General features: G+C 40.5%; 2 protein-coding genes across 2 annotated transcripts; both read right to left on the reverse strand.

Moving 5' to 3' along the window:
* Positions 1–45: 45 nt before the first annotated feature.
* On the reverse strand, positions 46–23356 carry LOC5518097 (peroxisomal sarcosine oxidase). Its single transcript, XM_032362576.2, has 10 exons — positions 22854–23356; positions 15424–15536; positions 15139–15290; positions 14250–14463; positions 9608–9740; positions 9455–9507; positions 9215–9361; positions 4860–5036; positions 4422–4497; positions 46–642 (listed from the first exon to the last, which is right to left on the reverse strand). The coding sequence occupies exons 2-10, from the start codon at positions 15532–15534 to the stop codon at positions 503–505; spliced, it is 1203 nt and encodes a 400-aa protein (XP_032218467.1). The 5' UTR covers positions 15535–15536; positions 22854–23356; the 3' UTR covers positions 46–502.
* Positions 23357–23662: 306 nt separating this feature from the next.
* Positions 23663–26718, reverse strand: LOC116601618 (NEDD8). Its single transcript, XM_048720591.1, has 6 exons — positions 26598–26718; positions 26476–26493; positions 26350–26379; positions 24846–24904; positions 24612–24635; positions 23663–24392 (listed from the first exon to the last, which is right to left on the reverse strand). Exons 1-6 carry the CDS (start codon positions 26613–26615, stop codon positions 24305–24307), a joined length of 237 nt encoding a protein of 78 aa, XP_048576548.1. The 5' UTR covers positions 26616–26718; the 3' UTR covers positions 23663–24304.
* Positions 26719–26781: the final 63 nt, after the last annotated feature.

The raw sequence follows: 26781 nt of genomic DNA on the forward strand, positions 1-26781 counted from the left end.
TGAAGGAGGTGCTTATTCTAAAATTCAGACATCAAGCCTCACATGTTTAACTGTTATTCATTTATTTCAAGTATTGAATTAGAAAAAAATAACTTGAAAATCAACTCAAACTAATAGATTATTGATCAACATGAAGGGACATGTTGATCAATGATAAAAAATAATATAGCGTGTGTGTAAAAGCATTAAGTTGGACCATCCTTGCTTTTCTTGTTTGTAATAACGCCCATAAATGAAATATAAAAAAACATAGATATGATAAAAACGCCAATAAATGATATAACACGTTGTCCATGAATGACAGGGGCAGTAAGGGTTATTTTCGTGATTAGCCTGCTAGCCGGCTCTCCGGATATTCAGGATTAAATGGGGGTGATATCATAGGCTGGTGTCTGGTCCCTTGCCAAGCTACAGGTGGGACTTGGTGTCTGTATGAGTTTCTTTGAACCTTGAGATTCTAAATGGGGTGATATCATAGGCCGGTGTCTGGTCCCTTGCCAAGCTACAGGTTGGACTTGGTGTCTGTATGAGTTTCTTTGAACCTTGAAATTCTAAATGGGGTGATATCATAGGCCGGTGTCTGGTCCCTTGCCAAGTCACTTAGAATTTGTCCCACCACAGGAGCATGTTTAAATCCATGTGCTGTAAAACAAATATAAAAAGGGCTTTTCTTGAGAAACAAAAAATGAAATATACATAGCTATTTTTTCCTCTTAGATACCTGTTATTTTTTAAATATCTTGTTAGGTATTTGGTTTTCGTTTTTCAGGTCTCGTTTTCCGAACAACCGTCAGCCAGGACATGGCCGTGACAAAAAAAAAAAAAAACTACTAAGTACCCTCGTCACCTCGTCCCGGATACTCACTTCCTAAGTAGTATAAAATATATGAATTTAGTTATTATTATCATTATTTTTTTGCTTTGCTTGGTATCAAGAAAATGAAGGTATTTGCGATCAGGGTGGATATCTGAGGACGAAGTCTTGGAAGTTACAGAGTGTGTTTATCACGGCCGTTGGAGTAAGTACGCAGCTGCTTTGTCTCCTATTATCTTTGTTCTACAAAGGAGTTCTTTTGTCTCTATTCTTCTCGTTCTTTATGTCGAGGTGCGGATATTGTTCATTTGCCCAATCAAATTGCAGCTTGTAAGAGCTGCGTACTGACCCCGACCGTTATGTCTTGTGGGGGTTTAAATGAGTCGCGATCTCAAACGGCCGTATTGTCTGGTATCCCAGTCAACTTACCCAGGTAAGGATACTTATCAAGTATAAATAATGCATCCGGGGAGAAACTGGGATGGTCTACTTACCCAGGTAAGGATACTTACCAAATATTATAATGCATCCGGGGAGAAACTAGGATGGTCTACTTACCCAGGTAAGGATTCTTATCGAGTATAAATAATGCATCCGGGGAGAAACTAGGATGGTCTACTTACCCAGGTAAGGATACTGATGAAGTATAAATAATGCATCTGGGGTGAAACTAGGATGGTCTACTTACCCAGGTGAGGATACTTATCAAGTATAAATAATGCATCCGGGGAGAAACTAGGATGGTCTACTTACCCAGGTAAGGATACTGATGAAGTATAAATAATGCATCTGGGGTGAAACTAGGATGGTCTACTTACCCAGGTAAGGATACTTATCAAGTATAAATAATGCATCGGGGGAGAAACTAGGATGGTCTACTTACCAAATATTATGATGCATCCGGGGAGAAACTAGGATGGTCTACTTACTCAGGTAAGGATACTTATCAAGTATAAATAATGCATCCAGGGAGAAACTAGGATGATCTACTTACCAAATATTATAATGCATCTGGGGTGAAACAAGGATTGTCTACTTACCCAGGTAAGGGTACTTATCAAGTATAAATAATACTTCCGGGGAGAAACTAGGATGGGGTACTTACCCAGGTAAGGATACTTACAGATCAAGTATAAATAATGCTTCCGGGGAGAAACTAGGATGGTCTACTTACCCAGGTAAGGATACTTATCAAGTATAAATAATGCATCCGGGGAGAAACTAGGGTGGTCTACTTTCCCAGGCAAGGATACTTATCAAGTATAAATAATGCATCCGGGGAGAAACTAGGATGGTCTACATCCCCAGGTAAGGATACTTACCAAATATTATAATGCATCTGGGGAGAAACTAGGATGGGGTACTTACCCAGGTAAGGATACTTACCAAGTATAAATAATGCATCCGGTGTGAAACTAGGATGGTCTACTTACCCAGGTAAGGATACTTACCAAGTATAAATAATGCTTCGGAGGGAGAAACTGGGATGGTCTACTTACCCAGGTAAGGATACTTATCAAGTATAAATAATGCATCCAGGGAGATACTAGGTGTTACGTGATTACTTTACTGATTGTTCTTAACGCTATATTTAGATGATTGACAACTCAATGATACTGTATTATATTACCTACTCCCATGTAGATCTGCTCTCTCTCTCTCTTTGTGAATAAACTATTGAACACAACACGTAACATGGTGGCAGGCGGTAAATCTTACTTTTAGACGAATACCTCTAGAGGGCGATCTCGAATTAGATGGGTTAACCAGCAGGAGATTCCCCGGCGACTGTAGCAACTACGGCAGCCCCGTCGCCATACGTGATACAAGGGATAGCGCAACCGAGCGGGCTAAATCTCAGCGAGGCCGACAAAGCCGCGAACTGGAAGGTATACAAACAGCAATTGCACAATTACGCCATTGTTACCCAGCTAGAAAAGCAGAGCGAGGAGTACCGCGTTGCTCTGTTCTTGTACTCAATCGGGTCGGAAGCCGTAAAGACCTACAACAGTTTCGATATGACAGAAGAGGATCGCAAAAAGTTGTCTGAGATAATAGGAATTCGACCGCTACGCAATCGGCGAGACAAATGAGACGTACGAGCGATTTCAGTTAAACAGGCGTGACCAAAAAGAGGGAGAGAACATTGACAGGTATGTTGCCGAGTTGAGAACCTTGGCGCAGACATGCGGGTTTTGTAGATGTTTACATGACTCGTTAATTAAGAGACCGGATCGTGTTAGGAATTCGGGACACAAACACACGCAAGCGTTTATTAAGACAAACGAAGCTTACGCTGGCAAAGTCGATAGAGATCGTCAGAAGCGAGGAAGTATCAGCGAGTCAAATGAAATCCCTTGGTAGTGACAAAGCGGAGGAAGTCCATTCGGTTGATTCGGGAACGAGACATAAGACAAAGGAGCCGTCCAGACAGAAATATGATCGGAATACGAAGACCAGACAGCAGACAAACCAAAAGTCATGTAGATTCTGTGGTTACAAGCACAAGCAAGGAAGAGAGCATTGCAAAGCCTGGGAGTACACACAATTCAAAAAATGAAGCTGATCAAAGTGCAGGAAGAGAACTTTGAAAAGGTGTGCGTCACCAAAGGCAAGGTGCGCGAAGAGAGAACAACCAGGCTACCAACAACGAGGGAGCTGTTGCGTCCCCAGACAGTGTCGACTATGCTAATAAGGAAGCAGACGAAAGAGCAGCAACAACGACAGGCGAAATACTACGACAGGGGAGCTCGCGACCTGGAGCCATTGGATGAAGGGGACGTAGTGAGAATGAGGCCGTTTAGGCTTGGGAATAAGGAATGGGACAGAGCGACTGTCCGCAAACGGCTTGACGAGAGATCATATGAAATTGAGACCGACGATGGTACAACACTCAGAAGAAACCGTGCCGATATCCGAATGCAGCAGACACCATCCCCTGAAGACCAGAGCCCCGTACCGGCAGCCACAGTGCCTGGTCCAGACCCTCCATCAGTATCGTCACCAGCAGCTACGTCTGCCACTGAGAAACCCCCACCAAGCGACAAAAGACCAGAGACCCCTGCAAGACCAAAGCGGATCACCAGGGAACCAGTCTACTTAAAGGACTATGTCCGACGCTGACTTTGTATATCTGTGTATAACAAGAGACTTGTTCTAGATTATTCGAGCATTATTCTTTCATTTTGTTTTGTCATCTTCCATCATATTCGAATTGAACTTTAGACACCTTCTGTAGAGGAGGGGGGATGTTACGTGATTACTTTACTGATTGTTCTTAGCGCTATATTTAGATGATTGACAACTCAATGATGCTGTATTATATTACCTACTCTCATGTAAATCTGATCTTTCTCTTTGTGAATAAACTATTGAACACAACACGTAACACTAGGATGATCTACTTACCCAAGGATTCTTACAGATCAAGTATAAATAATGCATCAGGGGAAATACTAGGATGGTCTACTTACCCAGGTAAGGATACTTATCAAGTATAAATAATGCATCCAGGCAGATACTAGGATGATCTACTTACCCAGGTAAGGATTGTTACAGATCAAGTATAAATATTGCATCAGGGGAGATACTAGGATGGTCTACTTACCGGAGAACCCAGCACCAATGATGATGTTGTCAAAGGTAGGATGCTTGTCAAGAATAAATGATGAATCCGGGGTCATCTAAAGAAACATCAGTTAGTAATGTTTGCAACCATGAACGAAATATGCAAGGACTGGCTGAGAAAGAATTTGATTGGTAATTATTTTTGGAATAATAAAACAGATAAACGCATCCCTTTAAATTTAAAGTAGTGTGAGGGCAAGAAAGGGCGGTGAGAACAGAATTTGTTTTGCTACATTCTGATAATAAACCACGAAATTCACGTTTCAGCTAGCGTGCTGGGGACAGTTCGCCCTCCATGGTGTAGTAGCCCAAATTACACAACGTAATTGGAATGGGTTGTCTAATCAAACATGAAGGGCATGGCGCAATCCTCTACGCTGTAACTAGGACCCTTTTAAAACGTGTAATATTTACTTACTGAATACAAACACATTTCCACTATAGCTGGTCCTTTGTGATCCAAATATGGGAAGTGCTTTTTTACATAAGCACCTGCAGATTTAATAAATTGGTCTATATCCTGCCGATCCATGTCACGACGCTCAGCGTTTCCCTTTAGGCCCAAAGAAGAAGTTGCTTCACCTGTTGGACCCAACTGAAGAATAAAAGAGGTCAACTTCATTACACTCCCTCCCCTAAAGACAGAAAAAAAAAGAAAAGAAAAACAAACAAATTAACTAACAAAGGGAAAAAAAAGAAAGAAACAAGTGTAGTGTGTAGGGGTAGTCTGTGTAGCCCGGCGAGGCCTGAGAAAGAGCGAAGTGGATCGCCATCTTAAATTGTACGGGTAAACCGAGTAAAGGAGAGTAAAGTGTTGTGTAATCTGGTGTTATCCTTTTCCATCCGAAAGTTAGACACTACAAATTGGCGACGAGGGTAAAAAGATGAATTTGGATGGTTTCACGCGGGCCCCGCTTTCTCCGGTGAATTTAGAGGCATCAAATCTCGGCGATGAGTGGAAGCAGTGGCTAGAATCGTTTCAGAATTACAGCATCTCTACAAAACTGTACAAAGAAGAGGATATCATGCAAAAAGCGACGTTACTAAACTTGTGTGGGAGTACAAGATTGCTTACGGGGGTACAAGGGGTTAAAACCAAGTGTGAAGTCGTGGTCAAGGTGATAACGGAATACTGCAGTCCTAAGAAGAATAAACGGGCTGAGAGATACACGTTTCGGAAGCGGGCTCAGGAACGTGGGGAAAGCCTGGACTTATTTGTCGCGGAACTGCGGTTAGCGAACACTTGTGACTTTGGGGGAGCGGTGACAGGTGATTGAGGAATGCGCAGACAGCTATCTACGAGAAAAACTTCTACAACAAGGTAACGATTTGACATTGCACAAGGCTCAGGCACTAGGAAGGGCAATAGAACAGGCCAAGAAAGACGCTGGATTACTAGGATGACAGGAAAAGTCAACATTTGATTTAAATCAACCTCGATACAGAAAAGGGATACTAAGAGATGTTACAGATGTGGAAATACGGATCACATAGCAAATGACCTAAGGTGCAGACCAAGGGCAGCTCAGTGCCATCGTTGCAAGAGAGTAGGACATTTTCAAAGGTGCTGTAAACAATAAGTCAAGGATGCGAAGCAAGACATGAAAGTTAACTCGGTTGAGCCTGACGTAGCTACGAATTGTGTACAAGAGGACATTGACCATGAGTTGGTGCATTCCACAATGGAAAAAGATGCTCAGAACTTTAGTGTTACAACTAAAATTAATGGTATTCCCAAAGAGATTGTAATTGATACTGGATGGGATGATGATTGATACTGGATCAAGCGAAGGCTAATGGAAAGCTTAAACGTTCTAAAGTGAGGTACTCGCATTTGAAGGAGGAGAAATACGTTGCATTGGGACATTCATAGGTACAAGAAATCTTTGTGGTGGATGTTCAAGGACCACCACTTCACGGAATGAGTGCGATAACTGGACTTAATTTGATTACACAGTGACAACCGGAGAGAGCTCGAAAGCTGATAAACTTATGGACGAATTCAGTGATGTGTTCAGTGAAAAACTAGGAGTTTTTAAGGGCTATGAATATAACGTGCTAGTGAATGAAGAAGTCCCACCAGTGGCGCAGCGACAGAGAGCAATACCGGCAATGCTGGAAACAAAGCTTTAGAGAGAAATGAAGCGGATGTTTCAGGACGGTGTAATAGAAGAGGCATCTGGTGCATCTTGGGAGTCTCTCATACATGTCGTCTACAAGGACAATGATGAACTCAGGGTGTGTGTGGATTTGCGTGAAGTGAATGAGGCTGTGATCAGGGAAAGATTTCCAATTCCGCGGATACCGGATATATTGAGGCAGCTCAATGGAGCTCAAATGTTCACCACATTGGACTTCTGCAAGGCATATTGGCAAATGAAGTTAGCGGAGGAGTCACGTGATGGCTGCAGGCAAGGTTTATCGGTGTAAGAGACTGCCATTCGGGTTAGCCTCAGCGCCTGATGCGTATCAGAAGATGATGAGCATCATCTGCGGAGGGTTACCAGGTGTGCTGACATATTTCGATGATGTTGTGATTTACGGGAAGACTGAGGCAAACACTGGGACAATCTAAGGCGGGTGTTGATGGTCTTTTAGGAGGCCGGTCTCAAACTCGGTGCATCGAAGTGTATCATTGGAGTACCAGATTTGAAGTTCTTGGGTCACGTCATCTTGGAGGTGGGGGTAAAGCCAGACCCTGAAAAGGTAAAGGCTATCGTCGGTGCCCCAACACTCAAGAATGTTGCAGCAGAACACTAAGGAAGGAATTCAAGCCAGTTGCATATGCTTCGCGCGGACTGACTGATGTTGTAGAGAGATACGCACATTGAACGGGAGGCCTTAGGAGTGCTGTTTGGATTGCAAAAGATGCATACGTATTTTTATGGACGTCACGTTACGGCGGTGACGGATCATAAGCCATTGCTGTCTGTGTTTACTAAGGCATCACAATCCGCCAGGCTTGAGCGCATTGCATTGAGAGCTCAGAACTATGACTTTGTGTTATCGTATGAACCAAGGGCAAGTAATATTGCAGATGGATGGTCACGACTGCCCGCAAGCTCCAGTTGTGGGCCATGTGACTTTAAAGAAAAACATATCTGTCATGTTGCATGTGATCTGGATGTGCTGACACTTGAGGAAATTGAGGAAGCTGGAAAGGAGGACAGTGAACTGCAGGATGTGGTGGAGTCCATAAATGCTGAATGGAAGACCTCCACGGTACTGTCAAAGGAATGGGCTCACAAGAAGGATGAATTGTCGTATGCCCAGCGATTGATGTGGCGTGGGCGCCGAGCTTACACACCTCGGAAATTGCGCAGAAAGGCCCTTCATGTGGCTCATGCCGCACCTCAAGGAATTGTCAGGTCGAAACAGATATTACGGGCAAGTCTGCTTTGGCATAATATGGATGGAGATGTTGAGAAATTTTGCCTGAACTGCGAAACTTGCGTTCGCCTGCAACCATTGCGGAAGGGCACACCTGTACAATCAACTCCTTTTCCACAACATTGCTGGATGTGTCTTGGATCTGGTTGGTCCATTTCCAGGTCAGATTTACATTTTGACACTTGTGGATTATAAGAGTAAGTGGCCGGAGGCTGTGATCCTACACAGTGTGTCATCAAAGAGTATTTTCAAAGCTCTGGTTGATATTATCTCTCGATTTGGAAATCCAAAGAAAGTTGTGACTGATAATGGGAGTTAATACATTTCGGGTGAATTTGAAGAGTTTCTGAAATCGAAGGGCATTGCACACTCACGCTTATCTCCCTAATATCCTAAGGCAAATGGCCAGGTTGAGCGATTTCATAATACCTGGGACATGGACTGAGAGCAGCAGAAATAGATGGAATACCATGGATGGATGCACTGCAAGGCATTTTACAGGTTTATCGAGCGACTCCTCATGTCACGCCTCGTGTCACGCCAGCAAAATCTCCCTTGTGTACAGGACCCACAGACGGGGAATCTTGAGGAACGGTATGAACAATATCAGAAAAGAATGCGTGATTTTGCTGACAATAGAAGGGGTGCGATACCACATGACTTATCAGTAGGTGGCATCGTGTTTGTTGCAAATATGATCAGATCAAAACTTGATCCAAGGTATCTGGGAGATCGACATGTGATAATAAGACAGAAGGGGGGAGAGCTTTTGATGTTGTCAATGTTAACTCAGTCAAATGCTATGTTAGGAATGCAAAGTACCTGAGAAATGCACCTCCCCAGAATATCAATGTTTCTGAGCTGTTGACAGACAATGATGCTGCTGCACAACAATCAGTGATGACCCAATATAATATAACAAACCACGAATTGATAACGGGAGACTCTGGGAGTGTGGTCTCAACAGAGATCAAGAGAGGCTGCGCAGTCTGAAAGGGAAGTTGACCCTGAGCCAATAACGGCACTGAAATGTCCGCGCTCCTCTGTGTTTTATTTTTGAAGGATGTAGTGTGTAGGGGTAGCCTGTGTAGCGCGGCGAGGCCTGAGAAAGAGCGAAGTGGATCGTCATGTTGAATTGTACGGAGACCGGGTAAAGGCAGTGTTGTGTAATCTGGTGTAATCCTTTTCCGTCCGGAAGTTAGACACTACAACAAGCGAGCAAGCAAACGAATGAACAACAACACCAAAAAAAAAAAAAAAACACTAGGCGCTGTTTAAAAAAGGTACGAAAGAATACAAAGCAAGTTATACCAGAACCCTGTTTTTGAATACACCCTTACCTTAAGCATGTCTGTAGAACCCTGTTTTTGAATACACCCTTACCTTAAGCATGTCTGGATACTCTAGATAAGAAAGGCAATATATGTGTTTTCCAGTTGGAGATGCATCATAGAAGGAAGGAAATCCATTTTTCCATGAGTACTCGTCTGGTTTGGTAATGGACCAATAGAGAACAGGGGCCCGATATACCTGTGATGAAGTAAAAAAAAAAAAAGACAATCATGATTTCATTTTACTCATATAAGCAAAAATAAAAATAAATAAAAAATCGAGAGATTTTACCCTTATCGGTAGCAAGAGTCCAAGGGGTTTCAACAGGTTATTTGTCCAAGGGCCTAAAATCAATATATACAATTGTTATTAGAAAAGTTGGAATGGTAAAAAGTTATTACTCTTTTTGTGATACCGGACATGTTTTTTGTGTGGTAAACATACCTACAGTCAATATTAGTTTTCTAGCTCTGTGGTTTTCAATTGAGGTTTTGATTGTAACACCAGTTCCGTCTGGTTGTATTGACAAGACTTTCTGTCCGTCTTTCAAAGACCCTCCAAAGCGAATAAACTGTTCCTAGAGAGGCACATTATAAAATGTTAGCAAGACTATTGAGTTTCCATGTGACTTATCATTTACGACATGACGGAAAAACATGACATGACGCTTCAAATAAGCCCATTTCACATCGAATAAGTGCGACTTTTTTTAAATTGATGCGACTTTTTGTAAAGTGTCATTGAAATTTGAGCTTTTCGTCCCTGAGCTGATACACAGGGCAAAGATGATCAGTAAAAATCTGGTTATGTGTACTTCGGCCTCACGTTATTTGTGTTTTGAAAATCAGTCCGTAATTCAAGGAACCTATAGCCATTGTAGGAAATGGTGTCTTCTTTTTCTATCTCGAATTGCGCGTTTTCCAGGTGTTTCCGTCATCGTCATCATTTACCCATTTAAACCCAGAGTTTATATCCAAAAATACATCGTATGAGCCCAGAGGACGGTCTTCTTGAGAATACAAGGGAAATTAAGATGCTATTCAGGCCTGTAGCCAGAATCAAAATTTTACCAAAGCAAAGCTAGTCACTGGATGATAAATCCAAAAAAGGCAAGTGTTTTATCTCATAGGTTTCAATTGTGAAACACTAAAGTCAAGTTTTACCGAGGCGAGCGCCTCACATGCCTCATGCTTGCTAGGGCCCTGCTGTTTTGTAAAACGATATTTTATTTTTTTTCAAAAACGCTTCATTTGTTTGACACGAAACTGTATTTCTTATATGTCACTGTTAAAGAAGGACATATGCTATCATGCCGCCATTTTATGCTCCCGTTCAATGGCGAGTCACACAAAACGATATGGCATTTGTTATTATATTGTTGGGCTTCCTGAGCCTTAGTTTGGTCAGCGTTAATTAGACTGGCAGCCATTTTTTTTTCAGATCGCTTTATTGTAAGCACTGTTTTATGTTGAGTAAAGCCTTGCTATGGTTACTACAATTTACTTAACGTAATAACACTTCGACATGGACACTATTATGAAGCCTCGTCGTCTCGACTTGGATCCAAACTCACCCACGGCGGCAAAAGAGTGGAAGCATTGCCAGAAGACATTCGAAAACTTTATCGTTGAATGTGGATCCAGGGCCCCTGATCGTTACTGAACCCTTAAATTATGTCTCACATAATGTCTACGAGTACATCGAAGACTGCACAACGTACGAATCGGCCATTCAAGTCCTAAAACAGCTATTCGTAAAGACAACAAACAAAATATTCGCCACTTCCTTGCTACCTGAACCTGCCAAGAACTGCTCTTGCAATAACTGTGGCAAGGAAGGCCACTATGCTAAAGTTTGCCAGCCAAGAAGGGCTGCAAAAGTAACAGTCGCCTCCATCTGCTCGATTTCTGCCGCGTGTCCTGAGAGCCTAGCCAAGGCTTTTGTGGAAGCAAGCATTGAAGGCTACTCACTGACAGCTCTTGTGGACACTGGCAGCTCAGGGAGCTATATCAATGAAGGGGTAGTCCATCGCCTAGGTCTACAGGTGAAACGGGCAGAGAAACAAGGCAGAGAAAAGCAGACTCCAAATAACAACAGGAGATGCAATAGGCAACGGAACATCATCTGGCTTAACCCTCCTTTTAGTAAAAACGTGCAAACTAATGTCACTAGTTCATTTCTCCGTCTCATAGATAAGCATTTTCCTAAACACAACGAATTACAGTACATAGGCTTTTCAAACGCAACAACGCCAAGGTTAGTTACAGCTGCATGCCCAATATGGTCAGTAAAATTAAGGCAAACAATAAGAACATCAGCCAACCGCGTAAAGCCCTAAGTACGAAAACAGGCAATTGCAGAAACAAAAACCTCTGCCCGTTTGAAGGTGCTTGCCTCACGGACACTGTTCTTTATAAGGCGATTGCGACATCCGTGTCGGGAGAAACAAAATCTTATATAGGAATGACCGAGCACGCTTTAAGACTAGGTTTAATAGCCATAAAGCATCACTTATGGCCGAGAGCAAAACTAATTACACGGTACTTTCAAAGTTCGTCTGGGAAGTAAAAAATCAAAAGCGTGAAGTATAGTATTAAATGGTTCAGCGCGCTAAAGCGTACAACGGCAGCCCGTCACGCTGCAATCTTTGTCTAGCCGAGAAGCTTAAGATATATATAAATATATAATGTATAAATAAACGAACCGAGTTAGTTACAAAAAGCCGGCATGAGAATAAATTATATGCAACGAACTATAAAGGGAGTTGAACTGTTAGGTAACACCAGAGCCTGACGATTTCTTAATAGCATGAAACTCTGAGTCGCCGGTGCGCCAGGAACCATATATATTATTGTATAATCATGCTCTTTTGACTTTTAATCACTATTGAGCACTATAGGCCTGGCAGAACAAATGTACCTTTATCTAGAGAAGGAAGTCACGGCTTGCTAGCTGAGGGCATTATTGAGCCCAGTGCGCCCCCCTGGAGGGCCCAGGTCGTTGTCGTGAAAGACCCACTACAGCGTCACAAGAAGCGCCTCTGCATCGATTTCTCACAGACTATCAATTTGTATACGGAACTAGCCAATAATGAGATGTTCTACTCAACAGTCGATCTTTAGATTGCATACCACCAGGTTCCCAGAAAAACAAACGACCGCAAGTACACTGGTTTTGAAACCAACGATAGGCTTTACCAGTTTCGGCGCATCCCGTTCGGAGTTACCAATGGTCTTGCAGTTTTCCAGAGTTTAAACCAGGGTGGGCGACCCGTGGCCTTCATGTCAAGGACACTCCAAGGAAGTGAGTTACATTACCCTCCAGTCGAGAAGGAAGCAATGTCAATCATTGAGGAAGTCCGCAAGTGGCGTCATTTTCTAGCAGGTCGTCACATCAGCCTGGAGACTGATCAGCGTTCTGTGGCATTCATGTTTGACAACAGGAAACGCACGTAAAGAAAATAAGAAAAGAATAATAAGATCCAAGACTGGCGACTAGAATTAGCATCATTCTGCTACACAATGAAATGTAGGTCTGGGAAGGATAACATCGCTACTGACTCACTCCAAGGATTTCACTGCCTCGATGCTAACAAGCAGCCTTGCTGAGATCCATGCAGTACTGTGCCACTCTGGCGTACCCCGGATGTTGCACTTTGTCAGGTCCAATAACTTACCCTACTCTATGGATGAGGTAAACAAAACATGTGCAGCCTGTAGGACCTGCGCAGAGCTCAAGCCACAGTTCTACCGACCCAGGCCAGCGTCCATATCAAGCCAACACAGACCATGGAGAGGCTCAGCATCGAATTCAAAGGGCCTCTGCCTACTTCAACTTATAACCCATATATCCTCACAGTACTCGTGCTTTCCATTTGCTTTCCCGTGCCCGAACATGCAATCCTTCACTGTTATCAAGTTCTTAGAACAGATACTTACTCTTTGCGGCACTCCGAGCCATATCCACTCGGACCGGGGTACCTCACTCATCTCACAAGAGTTAAAAAAGTAACTATCAGCACGAGGGGTTGCATCGAGTAGAACCACACCCTATCCCCCCATCAAAAATGGTCAAGTAGAGCGATACAATGGTCTTATCTGGAAGGCAGTTCAAATCGTCGAATCTACCAGTTGCTAAATGGGAACAAATTCCAGATTCCAGATGCACTCCACTCCATCCGTTCTCCCCTTTGCACTTCAACCAACACACCACACAAGAAACACCACATAAGAAGTTCTTCAGCTTCCAACGCTGCTCTACGCACGGCACGTCACCACCTACATACCTGGTCCAGTACTCCTTAGCCGATTTATGCGTGCTAACAAGAATGAACCCCTTGTCGACCATGGATGAGCTGAAAGATGTAAACCCTACATATACGCACATCCAGTATACAGATGGAAAGGAATCAACTGTCTCTCTCAGGGACCTAGCTCCATGCCCAACCCAGTATAGCTCCACACAGATGAGTCAAGAGAGTACATTTCAAGGGCAAGCAGCTCCTACTCCTCGGACTACACCTGCTGATTTTGGTCTGGGGACACCAGCCCTTATCCCCCCTGATCCTGGTTTCGTGACCGAAGTCAAGTCAGTCCCCGCTAACCTACTTTGTCGCTCCACCAGGGAGATCCGGCGACCATCACGCTTTGACTGTTAACACCTAGTATGGTGAACTTTTATTGTTACATTTTATAGGAGGGGAAAATGATATGACATTTATTATTGTTGGGCTCCTGTGGCCTGAGCCTGAGTTTGGTCAGCAGATTGTTAATTAGACTAGCAGCAATTTTGTTTTAGCTTGCTTTATTGTAAACACTGTTTTATGTCGAGTAATGCCTTACTATGGTTACTACACAAAGCATCTATTTCCATCGGCTAATTCAAGCAAGTAACCAAGATATTTTTAATTAAATATCCCCAATAAAATATCAGACTTCATTCGTGGATTGTTATTTTGAAGGTTCCTTGCGAATTAACCGCTGTATGATAAGCAATAACAAAGGAGTGAGTGATCGACATTCTTTAAACGTTATTGATGTTCCCCTCCTTCCCCACCCTGGGAATAGTATGCTAAAACTTCACTAACCTGCAATGCTCTTAAGCATTTATCAGCCCTCATCACTCCTGCAGACCTTTCAAGAACAGCACTGTACCCAGGGTCAAATTGAAGGCTGGGAAATCTCTTTCTTAGCTCACTTGGTGACAATACCTCATGCCCAATCCCCAAATCTTTAAGGTTTTGTGCATCTTTTTTTAGAGTAAGACCAGGGGCCTCTTCCACTGACAACAAGCCCACATTTCTGTGAACAAAAAGGGCAAAAATTAGAAAGGGTGTGGAGATTTACCGGGCCAATCATTCTGTGTTGCTTCAAATTACATAGTCCAACAGTAACATTTTTTATCTTAGCATTGTTTTCGCAAGCTATGAACAGGAGTCAGATATATCGCAGCTTGTTAAATGCTCTGAAAGATAAACACCCCAACAAATCTGGAAATTTAATCAGCTTTTAATCCAAGTTTTTTTTAGGAAAGATACGTCCGGATATTCATCATGATAATGAATAGAAAAGGACAAACCAGGCACGTACACAGGAGGATGCGCAGGGTGCGCACCCCCCCCCCCCCCTAGCGGCCAAAAAGTGGGTCATTTCTTAGGGAATCTTCAAATACTATGCTTGGCCATATGATACCTATGCATTCGTATTACGCATTCATACGCGTCCCCCGCCCCCTGAGCCAATCCTGGGAACGCACCAGCACACCACCTCCTCCATCTTAAAATCCTGTCTCAAGCTTTTGGGAATCCTGAGTCGTCCTTGGCATGGAGGACTAAGTAATATTTTTAACCATTTGACCCTTGAGGTAGTTAGGGGGGGTATGTAGTACAAGTACAAGTATGTAGGGACAGATGCCCTCCCTCCACCTCCCAATTAGAATTGTATAGTTCATAATAAAAAAAATGCCAAATCACCAACCTGATGTAGATTTCTTCGTTTGCGTGAAGTTCAATGTCCTTCCAAATGGCCAATGAATCTCTGGCCATTCTGACGAACACTGGGTTAGAGTACAGTGTCCGGAATATCCTGCTCTGTCCATGGGAACTCCCTCTCGAATGAGGGAGGGGAAACTAATAAAGCAAATGATTAATGTATCAAAGCGTTGTTAGACCACCATTTAGAGCTTCCCAAAATTTACGCCAATCCGACACCATTCAAGAAACTGACCCCAATTCTATTATGGATAATTTTCCTATTATGTACCTGTTCTAACAGGAGAACTTCCTGGCCATTCTGAGCCAATTGCCTGGCTGTGGCACTTCCCATTACTCCAGCACCTACTACACAGACATCATACACCTTGCTTGATGACATTTCTAAAGGAAACACAGGTATCTATAATCAAGGGTTATACAACATTGGACGACATTGCGACATTGCCTGGCTAGACATTTCTATAGAAAACACAGATAATCAGGAACCCAGCGAATCTCAACGGGAACATACATCATTGCATTGCTGGACGACAGCGAAACGAGAAGATAAAGGAGAGAAGACGCCCCGGGAGTCTGTTCTGTAAAAATCCAGTTCCAAAAGGGTTGTGAAGTAACGGGCCCTGTTTCTGAACTGTCACATTGAAATCTCGTGATGTGTTACACAAAACAGTCTTGTTGTTACTTTTTTATCATGCCGTATCCTATGCTTTAGAGAAGTTCGACATATTATCAGTTCCAGCTGCTTATAGTAACGAAACTCTGTAAGAGGAGAGACGTCTTTGCGTACAGGATTCGGGAAACGCTTGATTAACCAGATCTTCCCTGGTATATGCGAAATTCTTTGGCTTCTGAGTGACCCAAGACGGCCAGGAAATTAGATGATCTTTAACGGGTAGCCTTGCTGAGACAAGTACAAACAAATTTGTTGATTTAATCGCGGAGCGAATTGTAGAACTTCAGTCAGAAACATATTACTGCATAGATGCTGTTTTAAAATCATATATAAGCATTAAAAATTTATCTGCTTAACACGAACATCTCGTAACCTGCATAGAAATTTAGATATTGCGTTGCTGTTGTTTTTTTTGTCTAGGGTGCCTTGAAAGTAGTATTAGGAAACGAGGGTTATGCGATTGTTGAATCGTGGATCCAAGATAACGTCCGGTCTCCATGGCAACCCCGGAGGAGTAGAAACAATAGACTCGGATGAGTAAGGAGTAAGAACAGTAGACTCAGAGGAGTAGGAACAATAGACTCAGAGGAGTAAGAACAATAGACTCAGAGGATTAGGAACAACAGACTCAGAGGAGTAGAAACAATAGACTCAGAGGAGTAGGAACAATAGACTCGGAGGAGTAGGAACAATAGACTCGGAGAAGTAAGAACAATAGAATCGGAGGAGCAGGAACAATAAACTCGGAGGAGTAGGAACAATAGACTCGGAGAAGTAAGAACAGACTCGGAGGAGTAAGAACAATAGACTCGGAGTCACTCCTCGGAGGAGTAAGAACAATAGACTAGGAGGAGTAAGAACAATATGAGGAGTAAGAACAATAGACTCGGAGGAGTAAGAACAATAGACTCGGAGGAGTAAGAACAATAGACTCGGAGGAGTAAGAACAATAGACTAGGAGGAGTAAGAACAATAGACTCGGAGGAGTAAGAACAATAGACTCGGAGGAGTAAGAACAATAGACTCGGAGGAGTAAGAAAAATAGACTAGGAGGAGTAAGAACATTAGACTAATAACAACAGAAAATAAGTAAGTGTTGGGTTCTATAACTGGTGGATCATGGATATAACATGGCATCTTAGTCACCATGGCAACCCTAGGGGTACAAAGGAATGGGAGGGGATTAGAGCCAATTGGCTGGAGAGATTGGGAGGAACAAAGGATTCAGTGGTCTTGCCTAGGGGGGAAAATCATTGAAAACAATACACTTGTCTAGCCTTGCCCATAAGATGGAATATGGAAGCTGCCAAGCCTCCATAGAGGTACCCTGCTAGCAAAGCTTTTTCCTGTTTGTTTCTATCAGTTTACTTATCCGTGTCGCGCCTCTGTTCTGAACGCGAAAGAACAGAGACGCGACATGGATAAGTTAACAGATAGAAACAAACAGGAAATGGGTATACCATAGAGGTTTTAATTGTGAAATAATGTGTTTACACACAGGCTATCGTATAACTTCACTCCAAAATCATGTCTAATGTCTTGTTTAGTGTTGAATAAGGCATGTATTCCTACCTAAACTGGCTGTTACCTTGTACCACTTTTAAACGAAGCGCTTTGTAACTGTTGCCGCCTCTCCCCCCATCCCTCTCCCTTGAGCCGCTACGCAGGCTATGCATGTGTGTGTATCAAAATATACAGCATTTTCCACAGGTCCCCCTTACCCTTCTCAAGTTTTGTCAATGTTATTAAAAATTATTGAATTAAATTTTAGTTATTAAAAAAATTACCATGCAATGCGCACAAAGCAGGCAGTGAGAACAGAATCACTTGCACGCCTAGTTTGTCCTTAGTAGCCCACTTTTCATTCATTAGAAAAGCCAGCTAGTCTCATTCGGGGTTATTCGCAAATACTTTGGTTTCGAATATTGGGAATTCTGTGACAAGTGCAAAGGCAGTGCTGCGCTAGGGCCAGTAGTGAATCTAGGGGGAGGGTTTAGGGGGTTTAACCCTCCCCCCCCCTTTGTGCTGCAAAAAAGCCATATGTTACAAAGAAATACCCCCTCCTCCATTTGTCAATGAGGGTGAGGGTCATTTCTTCGCACCCTTGCCCAGCGCCCCTCGGCCTTATTTTACGCAGCCTAGTCCCAGCCGTTTTTACTGTGCTCGGAGATGAACCGGAAGTAGTCTGAAGGCTGGGATGGATTTCCATGTATTGCAAACAACATATTACAAGTTTGTACTTTGCTTTTGCTAGTTTGTATTTTGCTTTTGAGTTTTTATTTTTTTTTGCGAGTTTGTGTTTTGCTTTTGCGAGTTTGTATAAAGTCCGATGAACCGTGAGGTAGCCTGAGGGCTGGGACGAGCTCAGTTTCCTGTGACGTCACAACTCTTACCATCCACAGGAATCCCAATAATAACGCCTGGGACTAGTCTGCCTTTTACGCAATCCTATTCAAAAATAAAACATTTCCGAATAGTCACAAATGAGAGCCGGCTAGAAGGCTATGATTACAACATCTTTCTCCGTTCGCTCGCTTCAGGCGATCTTGCTGCGACAGCAATAAATAAACGAAGTATAAACCAAGGTTAGCTCTGCACACCAAATCGCTATGATCTTGAAAGCAAATTAAAATCTCGCATCAAACAGACCACACGAAAAAGAATCCTCTATGTCTGAGATTTGCCCCCAAGCTTCTAGCGATCAGTGACGCAACCCAACCGAGACGTGCGTTATATGGTATGCTACCAGAGTGAAGTTGGTTCCTTATTCGCAGTTCCTTTTTCGTCTGTTTCCTTATTCGCTCAGTTCCTTATTCAAATCCGGGGGGGGGGGGGGGTACTTACATAATACCTTTTAATTCGAGTTGAAACAGTATTTAGGCATAACAGTTTATTCAGAACAAGTCCAACAGCATTTTCGTCGGGTAATTTTGGTTGCTTTAACGTGCTTTGCTGCTAACAAAGCTGTGAACATGAGACTCTATCTGCTACAAAAGGTCAAATTACGCAATGCGTGCAATCGCTTTCACAAATGAATCTAGCAAAAGAGAGTAAATCTACCTCTCATCTAATAAATGTATTTATATCTTTGGCTTTCTTTCCAAACGCATTAATGTATTTAGAGGAGAAATATTCACGCTTTACTCGACTACGTACGCGTGTAGAAGGTATTTTACCTTGCTAACAAAACCACAATTTGACAGGTAGTGCTTGTTGTCAATTAACACCTTGGCTATCAGATAAGGCTGTCAGAACAAATAGATTAGTGCAGTGACACGAATAGGGAACTGTTCCTTATTCAAGTTAGTTTTCGCGAATAAGGAAATGGGATCTCCCAACGTCCGATTTCGTTTTACGACTTGTCCGAATAAGGAATAGACTATGAAGAGGATTGTCAGTGTTTGCTCATCATTTCTCAATAAAGGAAATGAAATTTCTTAACGCCCTATTTCGCTTTAACGACTCCTTTCGAAAGAGTTCTCGAAAAAGGAAATGGTATTTTATAACTCCCGATCTCGTTTTAACTACTTATCCGAATAAGGAATAGACTAAAAAGAGGGTTTTTTATATTTTCTAAACATTTCTCGAATAACTAAATGGAATCTCCCAACGTCCGATTTCGTTTTACTACTTATCCGAATAAGGAATAGACTAAAGAGAGTGTTCTTTAGTACTTTCTAAACATTTCTCGAATAAGGAAATGGTATTTCATAACGCCTGATTTCGTTTTAACTACTTATCCCAATAAGGAATAGACTAAACACTGGATTGTCAGTGTTTGCTCATCGTTATGGTATTTTATAACGCCTGATTTCGTTTTAACTACTTATCCCAATAAGGAATAGACTAAACACTGGATTGTCAGTGTTTGCTCATCATTTCTCAATAAAGGAAATGGAATTTCATAACGCCTGATTTCGCTTAAACGACGCCTTTCGAAAGAGTTCTCGAAAAAGGAAATGGTATTTCATAACTCCCGATCTCGTTTTAACTTACTTATCCGAATAAGGAATAGACTAAAAAGAAGATTGTCAGTGTTTTTTCAACATCTCTTGAAAAAGGAAATGGCATTTCATAACGCCTGATTTCGTTTTTACTACTTTTTTACCGAAAAAGGAATGGAGTAAAAAGAAGATTGTTAGCATGTTTTTTTTTTCAACGTCTTTTGAATAAGGAGATGGTATTTTATAACGACCGATTTCGTTTTTATGAATTATTTAAATAAGAAACCGAACTAATTTCTCGAATAAGGAAATGGAATTAGCTTTAACGACGCGAATTATAAGACCGAATGACTAGAAGGGCGTGGTTGTCCCCCCAATAATGTCCCTTTAACCGTGTCCCCTTCAAAATAATCTACTCATGCTACGGCTTGTTTGGGTTTCCTTAACATTTCTTGAAAAAGGAAATGGAATGTAAAAACTCCGTTTTCGTTTTTACGAATTATTTAAATAAGGAAATAATGCTATAATGCTTTCGTGCTCATTTTACGATACTCTTAAAATGTTTGTCTTTTAAAAACTATAATATGGTATTGCATTAAATGGGGAATTAGTTTAAGAGAATTTATCTTGTTGAAAATAGTGAGCTCACAGGGCCGTAGCAGGGGGTGCCCCCCTTGTTTGACCGAGACCACTGTTTCATGTCCTAGGACAAGACAGGCAACCTGTACTCTGTCTGTTAGACTTGTGGAAGAAAACCTTTTACGACTCCAATCAATCAACTCCTGCGCAGATGTTTATATCATAACATATCGTGCAAAATCGTCCTTCATGAAATCCAATATCTTTTTCAGAACAATAAATGGGACAAACATAATCCAAGTGATATGATACCGCTTTCCTTTTCCATAGTGTATCACGCTCAAACGAAACAATCCTGTGTAGAGTCAATTATAAATGTAATTAAAATTATTTCAAATAAATTTATTAATTGTGTAATAATTTCAACCAAATATGTAAGTAATAGATTTTCAAATTTAATAAACAATTTTTCAAATAACCACAAACTATTTGCATAATATCCTTGGTATACGGAAATGAGAAAGTACAAGCTCCTTATAGACAATTCTTATTGATGTATTACACACGAGATCGGAATAGTTATGGAGGCTGGTGTCACTCGTATATTTCAATAAATTCACGCATTTAACAAACGTTATATTCTTTTATTCGAAAATATCGCAAATCTGTATTCAAATATATCGTAATAACGAAATTACATTTCTTTTTACGGAAAAAACGGTGTGGAAACACTAACAATCATCTTTATAGTCTAATCCTTATTCGGATAAGTGGTAAAAAAGAAATCGGGCGTTATGAGATACAATTGCCTTATTCGAGAAATGTAGAAAACACTAACAATCATCTTTATAGTCTAATCCTTATTCGGATAAGTGGTAAAAAAGAAATCGGGCATTATGAGATACAATTGCCTTATTCGAGAAATGTTAAGAAAACACTAACAATCATCTTTATAGTCTAATCCTTATTCGGATAAGTGGTAAAAAAGAAATCGGGCATTATGAGATACAATTGCCTTATTCGAGAAATGTTAAGAAAACACTAACAATCATCTTTTTAGTCTATTCCTTATTCGGATAAGTAGTTAAAACGAAATCAGGCGTTATGAAATACCATTTCCTTATTCGAGAGATGTTTAGAAAACACAAACGACCCTCTTTTTAGTCTATTCCTTATTCGGATAAGTAGTTAAAAAGAAATCAGGCGTTATGAAATACCATTTCCTTATTCGAGAAATGTTTAGAAAGTACTAAAGAACACTCTCTTTAGTCTATTCCTTATTCGGATAAGTAGTAAAACGAAATCGGACGTTGGGAGATTCCATTTACTTATTCGAGAAATGTTTAGAAAATATAAAAAACCCTCTTTTTAGTCTATTCCTTCTTCGGATAAGTAGTTAAAACGAGATCGGGAGTTATGAAATACCATTTCCTTTTTCGAGAACTCTTTTCGAAAGGAGTCGTTAAAGCGAAATCGGGCGTTATGAAATTTCATTTCCTTTATTGAGAAATGATAAGCAAACACTGACAATCCTCTTCATAGTCTATTCCTTATACGGATAAGTCGTAAAACGAAATCGGACGTTGGGAGATTCCATTTCCTTATTCGCGAAAACTAACTTGAATAAGGAACAATTCCCTATTCGTGTCTCTGCACTAGTCTATTTGTTTTGTCAGAGCCTTATGTAGTAGCCAAGGTGTTAATTGACAACAAGCACTATCTGTCAAATTGTGGTTTTGTTAGCAAGGTCAAATTCCTTCTAGACGCGTACGTAGTCAAGTAAAGCGTGAATATTTCTCCTCTAAATATTTTAATGCGTTTGGAAAGAAAGCCCAAGATATAAATACATTTATTAGATGAGAGGTAGATTTCCTCTCTTTTGCTAGATTCATTTGTGATAGCGATTGCACGCATTGCGTAATTTGACCTTTTGTAGCAGATAGAGTCTCGTGTTCACAGCTTTGTTAGCAGCAAAGCACGTTAAAGCAACCAAAATTACCCGACGAAAATGCTGTTGGACTTGTTCTGAATAAACTGTTATGCCTAAATACTGTTTCAACTCGAATTAAAAGGTATCATGTAAGTACTCCCCCGGATTTGAATAAGGAACTGAGCGAATAGGGAAACAGACGAAAAAGGAACTGCGAATAAGGAACTAACTTCACTCTGGTTGGTATGCTCCACTTGAGAATAAAGCGACACGAATTCAAAACAAAATTTCGCATTACTTAATGTCCCATAAGCATTAAGAATCCCAACGAAACCCAACCAAATCGATCCCTGAAATTTATAGATAACAGTCTTTGCAACAACAGCACTTGTGCAACTTTAGTAACGCGGGTTACGATCGAGACCTACTCTACACAGTGGGATATCTTTGTATGAATGGTAATGCGCTGCGCTGTAAAGCGACTATTTTAAAGTAAGGCGGGGAAAGTGACAATTTTACTGCAAGTAATGTCTAATATGCTTGTTAAAGTTGTATAAACCACGTATCCCTACCTCAACTGGTTGTGTTTGCCTGGATTTTGCCGGTCTGATAGGCGACGTTCTTAGTGTCACGCAATCTCCGAAGTGGAAGCTTTACACAGGGTTACCACATCTTTTTGGGGTATGCAATATTTCGATCAACTGCCAAGGCGGATGTTGAATGTTTTTTTTTTTTTTCGATTTCGCTCTCTCTAGGGTATAAAATTCGACCGACTGCAAATCCTAAGGGGTTTTTTAACGTTTTTTTCCGATTCTGTTATCTCTTAGGGTATAAAAGCCAACCAATTGCTATACCCAAAGGGTGTTTAACGTTTTTTTTTTTTCAATTTCGCCACCCCCCCCCCCCCCCCCTCGGATAATGCTTTCTATGAGAGAAAGGGGCAGTAATTTTAAGAACAAAACAAAACTAAAAAAAGACTGCCAATGATTCTTCACACCATCATGTATTAGCGTGAGAAACATTTCTTTTTTTCACTTTTAACATTTCATTTTTTTTCTCTCTGACATGCATGTCAGAGAATCATTGGCAGTCTTTATTTTAGTTTTGTTTTGTTCTTAAAATTACTGCCCCTTTCTCTCATGAAAAGCATTATCCAAGGAGGGGGGGGGTGGCGCAGTTGAAAAAAAATATGTTAAATGATAGGTGCATCTATCACTTTTATCTTGAATTTTCTAAAAAAAATCATGTGACTTTATAGGCCAAGTCATTCAGCAGAGTAATTTACTTAAACATCAACGATAATAAATGCGTTTGTATGGTTGAGCATGATGGATGTCGCAAACAAAGATTTTTTTAAGAAACCATACTACAGACACTTGGATTGGCTCATCAATCAGTTATGTTTGTCTTGTCGTAGTTAGCAGTAACTATGATGGCAACCTAATAACCATGTTTCAATGAACAAAGCTATGCCATCACATAAGAATGTACTCCGCAAAACACAGTCTTTCTAAAGTCTACTTAGAAATAACTGATTTCTAAAATTCCACAGAAATCACTGGTATGATTACAATGTTTTTTAACTAGCTTTTGTAGTTTATACAATAATACAAACCGAGAAAAAACATACAAAAATAACATGACATTTTAGAGGAATTGAGTTTCTGGTCTAGTTTCCGGTTAAGTTGAATGGACTCATTTCTGACTAGATGGGGTCTCTTGACAACTGACATTATCTGTTATGTAATGCAGTGTCTTCCAGAAACTAATAAACTCATCAAACATCTCAGGAAATCTTTCTAGCATTATGTAAACTAATTACAAATAGAGGGAAAATACAGCATATGAAACTGCATCTAAATCTAACCATTACTTATCTATTTTTAGAAAGATATTTAGGAGATTTCCATAACCTTTATATGGGTCTGACATAAAAATTATAGCTTTAAGTAGTTTGTAACATTGGTTCAAGTTGCTGTTGATGATAACAATACTTGTTATCCTCGGCATGGCATAGCAAATATCAGCACATCCCTCCTCTAAGCGCCAGTACAAGATGAAGTACAGATCCCCCTTGGATTTTGTAATCAGATGCTGTCTTATCATCATTCCTACAATAACAAAAATAATAAATAAAAATCAATGAGATTTTCAAATCCATAGAGAATAAAAGGTAAGGCCTTTGCTTGGCCATTTGCACATGTTATTGACAGGTAAAACCATCAGAAATTTATAAGACTCCTAAAATAAAAAAGGTCCATTTTAACAGGGGTACTGTCATGCATTTTAAAGATATTGAGATTTTTTGTATAGATACAGAAATGACTTACATCTGTTTCCCACTGAAGATTAACCTGAAAGATACAAATACTTAGAATTCTGAACACAACTAAACGACATATCAAACCACCAACAACAATATAAAACAATGATGGTATTTGGCCTTTACTTGTGTATTGTTATTTTTTATTTTTTGTTTTGTGTGAAAAATGTTGAACTTTTAAATGTAACCAATAAAAAGAGGTCTGATTGACATTCTTCAAGTTTTATAAGTATTTAGTTACCTTTGTTGCTGGGGAGGAATACCTTCTTTTTCTTCTACTCTTTCTTTTATGCGTTCAACCTAGAAAACAATTATCTTGAGTCAAGTTATGAGTGTAAAGATGCATATCACATGATACCGCCTATAATTTTGCTTTGTAAATATGCATAACCAAATAAGTATACACATGTGCATTCTTAAGAATTTCAGATTTTTTGATTGAAGACATGAGGGGAGAGGGATATAACAATGCAATCACAAAAAATCATTTTGATTATGATAGCGAAAACAATTGTCTTGGACAGCAAAAGAAAATGTGCAGTGATGATATGTAAATATAAATCTAGAATATGAGTAGCAGTCATTTAATAATACTACCATCACTTAGAGATAATTGACAGCCACAACAAACGCATAATCGCCTCATCAATAACAACCGAAGACGCCCCTACCTCCCTTGCCACCTCCAATAACAAAACATGCAACTGCAGACAAAAGAACGCGTGCCCCCTTGACGGAAACTGTCTCAAATCATCTGGTATCTACCAAGCTACTGTAACAAGAAAGGACAACAACACCTCCTAAAGCTACGTAGGACTAACCGAGAACGAATTCAAGACAAGATATAGAAACTACACCGCCTCATTCCGACACGCTAAACACAGAAACTCAACCGAACTAAGCAAGTACATATGGAGCCTTAAAGACAACGACATAGAACACTTTATTTCATGGAAAATCCTGTCATCTCACTCCACCTACAACAGCTCTAGCAAAAGATGTAATCTCTGCCTCAAAGAAAAACTTATCATTATCTGCCAACCCAAGCCATCAACTTTAAACAAGCGTAACAAGCTAGTGCCTTCGTGCCGCCACAGGAACAAAGCCTTGTTATGCAACAGCTGAACTATTCAATTTTATCATAACAGCCATTCAAATTTCGCGCCCTATTTTTATGTTAATTTTATACATAGATAGTATATAAGTGGTGGTAGTAATATATTCTTAATAAATCTCCTGATGAGTGGGCAACCATGAAACAGGCTTGTAGAGATGAAACGGTAGTTCGCGTGTTTTTTTCCTACAAACCAAGATATATCCCGCTCTACACCTATGTATTGAGCAATGTTATATGAATGCCTGCACTCCTGCACTGTATATATATATATATATATATATATATATATATATATATATATATATATATATATAATGATGGTTGAAGGCTTTCATAGAAAGTGCTCAATACTCGAAAGTAGAGCGGTGTATAGTGTTGGTTTGAGAAAAATACAAACTACATAGGTTTCCCTACAGGTCTGTTTCGTGGTTGCCCACTCATCAGGGGATCAATCCCCTGATGAGTGGGCAACCACGAAACAGACCTGTAGGGAAACCTATGTAGTTTGTATTTTTCTCAAACCAACACTATATATATATATATATATATATTAACTTAACAAGCTTACTTACTTATTATACGTTTATCATCATACTCATAAAAATGATGCTGATTGTATGTAACATACCTTGTCTGTTGGTTCGATATCTATCTCTATCTGTAAAAGAAAAAAAGGAATTAAGAATAAGGATTAATTGGCTCGTAGTACAATTGTTCGCTACTTGAATGCCATGTTGGTCAAATGAGATCTTACCTCCTTTCCTGTCAAAGTCTTGAAGCGATGAGGGATATGGAAAATAACGAGTCAATATCACAAAACCTAAAGAAAACTGTAAATTAGTAGACTCTTTCGATGTCACGAAAGCACACACTTACCTTTACTTTGATTAACATAGTGTAAAAGTATAATTCCCGACTCAAAAAAAGAGAGAGATCTCGATTGAATTTGTTAGATTAGGTGCTCGGCCGGCGATAAGAGACTGGTAACTAGCATTTATGTCCGCTGTCCTTCTTTCATATTTACAGCAGGCTCAGATAAGAATTCGAAAAAGAAGCCAAG

Source organism: Nematostella vectensis, chromosome 13 (assembly GCF_932526225.1).
Source record: "Nematostella vectensis chromosome 13, jaNemVect1.1, whole genome shotgun sequence".
Lineage (NCBI taxonomy): Eukaryota > Metazoa > Cnidaria > Anthozoa > Actiniaria > Edwardsiidae > Nematostella > Nematostella vectensis.

Coding starts and splice junctions, on each gene's coding strand:
- LOC116601618 (XM_048720591.1), bottom strand. Junction 24,905..26,349: donor ATATCGAACCAACAGACAAG/GTATGTTACATA, acceptor ATTGTTTTCTAG/GTTGAACGCATAAAAGAAAG. Junction 24,393..24,611: donor ATCTTCAGTGGGAAACAGAT/GTAAGTCATTTC, acceptor TTGTTATTGTAG/GAATGATGATAAGACAGCAT.
- LOC5518097 (XM_032362576.2), bottom strand. CDS start 15,534: ATGTCATCAAGCAAGGTGTATGATGTCTGTGTAGTAGGTGCTGGAGTA. Junction 15,291..15,423: donor AAGTTCTCCTGTTAGAACAG/GTACATAATAGG, acceptor TTGCTTTATTAG/TTTCCCCTCCCTCATTCGAG. Junction 5,037..9,214: donor AGTATCCAGACATGCTTAAG/GTAAGGGTGTAT, acceptor TTTATTCTTCAG/TTGGGTCCAACAGGTGAAGC.